General features: G+C 36.5%; 1 protein-coding gene across 2 annotated transcripts; it reads right to left on the bottom strand.

The window, feature by feature from the left end:
- Positions 1–1958: 1958 nt before the first annotated feature.
- On the bottom strand, positions 1959–4818 carry nkiras2 (NFKB inhibitor interacting Ras-like 2). Of its 2 annotated transcripts, none has more exons than XM_051887958.1 (4): positions 4687–4818; positions 4282–4399; positions 3967–4208; positions 1959–3037 (listed from the first exon to the last, which is right to left on the bottom strand). In XM_051887958.1, exons 2-4 carry the CDS (start codon positions 4373–4375, stop codon positions 2795–2797), a joined length of 579 nt encoding a protein of 192 aa, XP_051743918.1. In that variant the 5' UTR covers positions 4376–4399; positions 4687–4818; the 3' UTR covers positions 1959–2794. The 2 variants fall into 2 exon arrangements, with proteins under 2 accessions (XP_051743918.1, XP_051743917.1); XM_051887957.1 differs by having other exon boundaries at positions 4282–4442; positions 4687–4799.
- Positions 4819–6558: the final 1740 nt, after the last annotated feature.

Consider the following 6558-nt stretch of genomic DNA (forward strand, 5'->3'; position numbering starts at 1 on the left):
GTATATTAGTATATTAGATTGTTCATATCTCACAAGTAGCTACTTTTTGCTCTGTTTATGGGGTGTCCGTACATTTATGGAATTAGATTAGCTTTATTAGTTTATTGAAAAGTTACCTTCAAAACATTTGGCACAAATATAATTCCATAGGAATTCGTGCCAGTGTGGTGAACAAAAACTTACAAATGTTTATGAAAGTTAACATTTGTAAGTTCAGATCTGTGAGGGGAAGAAAACAGTTAGCAAAGATGCATTGTATTTAAAACTGAAGTCAAACAGTTTTGCCAGCAATATATTTTGTCCAGTTTCAAAGAGTTTTTATTCATTTTCGATTTATATTTTTATTTTTATTTTTAAAAAGGGTTAGTTCACCCAAAAATGAAAATTCTGTCATTAATTACTCACTCTCATGTCGTTCCACATCCGTAAGATTTTCATTTATCTTCGGAACACAAATTAAGATATTTTTGATGAAGTCTGAGAGGTTTCTGTCCTTCCATAGAGATCCAACGCAACTACAACTCCAAGATCCAGAAAGGTAGGAAAAACATCATTAAAGTGCTCCATGTGACTCCAGTGGTTTAACCTTAATTTTAATTTTATGAAGCGACATGAGTGCTTTGTTCACCCACACACACACACACACACACAAACACAATTTACCTCTTTAATTAAAAAAAATATATTGATCTGCAACACGTGTTCACGAGAGCATCCCAAAGCATGTTCAGACCATAGACATAATATGGTTCAGACTTGCGCGTCAACTCAACGCACATGCACGCGAGTGTTCACGAGAGCATCACGACGCATGCGCTTTGTGTTCACGCGAGAGCTGGTATTGTTGCGTGAACAGGCTTTGGATAATATTATTTTGTAAATAAAGTGGTAAATTATGTTTTTTTTTTTTTTTTGCACAAACAAAGCACTCATGTCGCTTCATAAAATTGAGTTTAAGCCACTGGTGTCACATAGAGTACTTTAATTTTCCTACCTTTCTGGACTTTGGTGCAGCAGTTGTGTTGGATCTCTATGGAGAACCTCTCAGACTTCATCAAAAATATCCAAGTAGTGCTCGCTGCAGAGCATAATGACCTCCAGCTCCACCTCTCTGGAGCTCAAGGGTGGAGCATAGCCTGTTTAATGGGTGGAGAGATAGGGTTATGGGTAGGGTCAGGATGTGGTTGAGGAGGTTGCTGGAGGTTATGGCTCTACAGTGAGTAGCCTCTCAAAATATCTTAAATTGTGTTCCGAAGATGAACGAAGGTCTTACGGATGTGGAACGACATGAGGGTGAGTAATTAATGACAGAAATGTCATTTTTGGGTGAACTAACCCTTTAGGTTACATTCAAAAAATTTGGCTTAAATGTAATTCCACATACATTCTGCAGCTCATTGATTTTAAGCATGCAACTTTTGAAGTTTTTGAACCCTTTGAGAGAGTGACATTTTTGAAACACTATGTTGTGTGAAGTTTGAAATGGTTAATTTGCATAATGCGAAATCTTTGATCTGTGAGCTGTAAACGCTATTGATGTACACTGATACAAGCCTCATTAAATGAAGGGTAGCTTAAAGCAAGCATTAACTTCACACATTGTTCATCACACACAGACACTCTCTCTCTCTGCCTGGCAGAAGTGGAGAGCCCTCTATTATAAGGTCACTGCAGATCCAGCCATGAACGAAATGAAATATCTACTCCATAAAAAGATAGATAAAGGGCAAATAAAACCAGTTCTCCCGTTTACTCCCCCTAAAGATTGAGAGAGACTGCAGTTATGTCGGGCTCATTCAGTCGCAATGGCTGCTGTGCTGTTAAGGAGACAAGCTTTGAACTATGTACGGATCTGTGCTTAAAAATAAAATCTCTTTACAGGACTTTACCATGATTTCTGACCATTGTGTACACTGAACGCTAATTTAGATTAGAAAGGATCAATGAGCGGTAAACAATTCCAAGCAAGCATCTTTATTAAGATGTTGAAAAGCTGCTCATACAGTATTTATTTTCAGACAAAAATGCTTTATGATGCTTTTAAACACATCAAAATATATTTGAAAGCAATCTCTGCTAAAAATAAGAGTAAAATCATGTTTTTTTTTTTTTCCACAGAACAGCTTCAACTGAAAGCGAACATTATACAATGAGTGTCACATGGTGTCATGAGGCCAAAAAATATGATGGCACAGTGGTGATACTTCTCTCACTCATACACAATCAAACAAACACATGGATAAAATTTCACTTGTGGAGACTTACTTACATTCTTAAGGAATAAATCAGTAAACATTTTTAACAAATAGGAATGTGTTGTCTCGCACAAAATAAGTAAAACATCCATGCAGTCTGCATTAACTAAATTAAGACATTCTTCTGTCAAGTTGGTGTCACAAAAATAGCAGTCATCATGGCTCTTTAAAAAACACACATCTGAACTGAACAAGACCAATCGTCCTAGCTGCTTTCACATAGGATGTAACAATTTTTTTGCAATGTAGAGGTATATATTTTTCAGTGTAAAAGTATTTTGTTTTGTCAGTCAATTGTTTCAAGATAAGCATGAGATAAATATCGCACAGCAACATATGAACTCTATATTTGTTTATCAATATAAAACTTCATTAATGCAGTAACTTCAGTGTGCTGAGCACATACAGCTTATAATGGCACTCCAAGTTAAAATGTTTCGAAAGATATAAAATTGAGCGTCTTTAGAGATTTGCCTCGCATCTCACTTCTAACATATCTTTGCGTTATTCTGTCAGCTCTATTGCCATCTTCTTGATCTCTAGCTGTCCAGGGATCCACTGCCCTTGTTCTTGTTGCGGCTGAGCGGGAAGGTGGATTTGCTCTGAGGTTGAGTCATTTTGCTGGCCAGATGGACGAAGGGCTCAATGAGCGTTCGTCTGTCGGTCACAGAGACCTCCCACAGCCTGACCTTCTCCTGCCGCGCCCACTGTTGAGCCGCCTCGCTGTCCACTCTCCTCTGATCCTGCAGGTCCAACTTATTACCCACAACAACAATAGTCACCTATGAGACGGAAAGACAAAGTTTGTTTACGTTTGTTTTGCATTATATCCACTTATAATGTTAGTAAAAAAAAAAAAAGTAAAATGCTGTTCAAAAGTTTGAGGTCAGTAAAATTTAATGTTTTTGAAAGTCTCTTATACTCACCAAGGCTGCATTTATTGATCAAAAGTATATTAAAAAACAGTAATATTGTGAAATATTATTACACTTAATAAATAAAGTAAATATTAGTGATGCACCAAAAATTTTGGTTTTGGATAAAATGGTTTTTATAGGGCCAAAATCATTCACTGAAGCAGTGACTGTTTAATTAGCGCTCCTCTAATGGCACGTTTTGACTACGTCAGCATCTATTTTGTGTTTTCTAGAAAAAAATAACTCTAAAAAAGAGAATTTAGCTAAATATACACTACAGTTCAAAAGTTTGGAGTCTGTAAGGTTTTTAATGTTTTTGAAAGAAGTCTCTTCTGCTCACCAAGACTGCATTTATTTGATCAAAAACACAATAAAAACAGTAATATCTGGAAACATTATTACAATTTCAAATAAGTGTTTTCTATTTAAATATAATTTATTCCTGTGATGCAAAGATGAATTTTCAGCATCATTACTCCAGTCTTCAGTGTCACATGATCCTTCAGAAATCATTCTGATATGATTTTCTGCTCAAGAAACATTTCATATTATTAATCTTAAAAACAGTTAATATTTTTGTGAAAACCTTGATACATTTTTTTCAGGATTCTTTGATGACTATAAAGTTCAAAAGATCAGCATTTATTTGAAATTTGAAACTCTTTTGTAACACTATAAATATTTTTACGGTCCCTTTTGATCGATTTAATGCACCCTTGCTGAAAGAAGTATTAATATTTAAAAAGAAAAATCATACTGACCCCAAAACGGTAGTGTACAGTAAGCACACAAACCTCTTTTTTATCACGGCAGCGGTCGATCTCTTTCTTCAGTGCCTCTACGCGTTTAAACGACTCTCTGCTGTCGATGCTGTAGACGAGCACGAATCCATCCGCGAAAGTGAAGTAGTGCCGCGGGAACTCCTGACCATCACGCAGCCCGCGCGTGTCGTAAAACCGCACCTGTTCTCGGGTGCCGCGGTCCGTTTCCACAGACCCGATGTAAATGTCCTCCAGTGTCTCCATGGTCTCTGAACCTGTCAATCGGGTACTATGTGAATATATTCATTTGTCTGAATTTTGAGAGGTAGGTGCTGTCATAACACTCACCTGCAACATGGTTGGCGTACAGTAACTGCTCCAGAACTGCGGTTTTTCCCACTGATCCCTGGCCACACACCACCACCTTGCAGCTCTTGCCCATGATGATCACTTACAACTGCTCAGTCTTCATCAAAGTATAGAAGTGAAGTAGAGTAAAAGATAGAACTCTGTTAAAACAAGAGAATACTTAACTGATGTGCTATAATGCTGCTGCGCGTTATAGAGCAGTCACATGAGTGCTGCTGCGGACACTCGTTTGCATATACAGTAGACTACACCTGCTGCTGCGCCTTTTCATCGTTAAATTACCGTACACTCAATACTAAATTGTACTTATCTTCAATAGATATTAAAATTCAACAATGAAAATGACCAAAGTAAACGTTTAAAGTAAAGAAAGGCTGAACTCACCGTACTCTCTTCCTGTTTATGTGCAGATTTTAGTCTTCGACGAAATTTGACACCAGTTCCGTCGAGCTGCAGTGCGCCCTCTTCTGTCGGGAGGACAGCAATACATGTCCAACAGCTCAATTCAGACAATGGCTTTGACCACATATTTCATATTTCCTATAACCGATAAGAATAAATTAACTAATAACCAAAAAATGACGTCCTGCTCACTCAATTCCGTACATCACATTTCTTCTTCGGTGTCAAGTTTGGTCATGCATTAACCATTAGCCTATGTAAAATACATATAAAACTTTACATGTTTCAACAACAAAATACTTGAGACATGAATCTCACAGGTATATTCATTGTTTCATATGAAATAAGTCAATAGGCAAAACTCAATAGTATACACTCCTTGGGGGGAAAAAATGGCCAAGTCAAAAATTGCTAAATATTTAGTGGTCTTTTAATGGTCTTAACCATTTTAATTAAATCACTGGTCAGAATTGCACAAATACTGTAGATAAATGAACTTAGCATGGAATAGCCTTCCCCTTTGTTTTCTTTAAATGTTTAAGCCGTGTGGGTAAACTTGCAGACTGCTTTTTATAGGAAGAAGAGTCAGTGTTGTTCCACAATGGCTTCAGATAGTTGAAAAATGTCTCCCAGTTCGTTTGAGTTTAATGTGAGACCAAATATTCACTGTAGGGTTCAAATCTGGACTCTAACCAGGCCAAAACATGAGCCTGATGGACTTGTTCTCAAGCAACTTCTTGATTGTCTTTAAAATTTGGGCAGAAGCATTGTCTTGTTAAAAAAAAAAATAACATTCCTCTTTAGATAACAACTTTTCAGTTGTGGGAAACAAGCCATTCTGCAATATTCTCCTCTACTCCAAAGCATTAAATGACCTTTCACAGTGAAGCAGCTCACCAATAGCAGCTGCTAAAAAGTCTCCCCACACAATGACAGCTCTTCCTACATGCTTCACTGTGCTAGAGATGCATTTATTATTATATTTCTCAGCAGATTTTCAAAGACACCGCTCTGGAGCATCACCATGCAGCTCGTGTTTCATTATGATTCATCACTCCACACACAACTTTCCACATTCTGCCAAAAACTTCATTCTGTATTTGATATTTTTCTGAGACACCAATGGCTTAAGTAGTGAATTTGCTTAAATTTTACCAATAATTTGTGGTTAAGACAATTAAAAGCCTATTTTGGGCTTTTTTGACAGACTATACAAAGTCATAGCCTATATATCGAGCGCAGCTTGTGAAGAAGCATTGACTGGACCTACGCAACGAATACACTCTGACTGAATTTTTTTTTAAATATATAAAGGCTATGAGGCTTGCTTCATTGGTGAATGAGTCTGTATTTGTTTTTTACTGAATTTATTAAATGAATAATTCATTGATTCAGCTGAACACTAAGTAAATTTAGTATAGACCTGCATAAATGAAAATAATTTAGGGGTGAATTAAGGTTGATTGGGACATAAGGTCAAATGGGACAGTATAACTATATAGAATTTATTTTCTCACCTGATGAGTGAAAATAAAAACTTTTTTTGCTGAGCCCTAGCTGTGAGACCACATAATTAAAATAGGATGCCCTCATTGGTCTAACATCATGTAGGTGGGCGGAGCATGCATCAAACAGGAAGTTGACCGTGAAATGCATGAACTGAGAAAAAAAAAAGAAAAGAAAAGAAAAATGAACTGAGGAAAATGACATAAGCTTTTGGTAGTTTTAATAATTAATAATAAGGTCCTAAAATTGTCATAGCTACTATATTGTACAAACTTTTGATAGAAACATGAATATGATGCACTACTGCTACAAAATCAGGAAAAAAATGGTTAATATCATGTTTCTATT

This window comes from Ctenopharyngodon idella, chromosome 3 (assembly GCF_019924925.1).
Source record: "Ctenopharyngodon idella isolate HZGC_01 chromosome 3, HZGC01, whole genome shotgun sequence".
NCBI lineage: Eukaryota > Metazoa > Chordata > Actinopteri > Cypriniformes > Xenocyprididae > Ctenopharyngodon > Ctenopharyngodon idella.

Excerpts from the sequence above, each read along its gene's own strand:
- nkiras2 (XM_051887958.1), bottom strand. The coding sequence starts at position 4,375 with ATGGGCAAGAGCTGCAAGGTGGTGGTGTGTGGCCAGGGATCAGTGGGA. Across the intron at positions 4,209-4,281 it reads GTACGCCAACCATGTTGCAG|GTTCAGAGACCATGGAGACA; the intron begins GTGAGTGTTATG and ends CCCGATTGACAG. Across the intron at positions 3,038-3,966 it reads GCTGCCGTGATAAAAAAGAG|GTGACTATTGTTGTTGTGGG; the intron begins GTTTGTGTGCTT and ends TCCGTCTCATAG.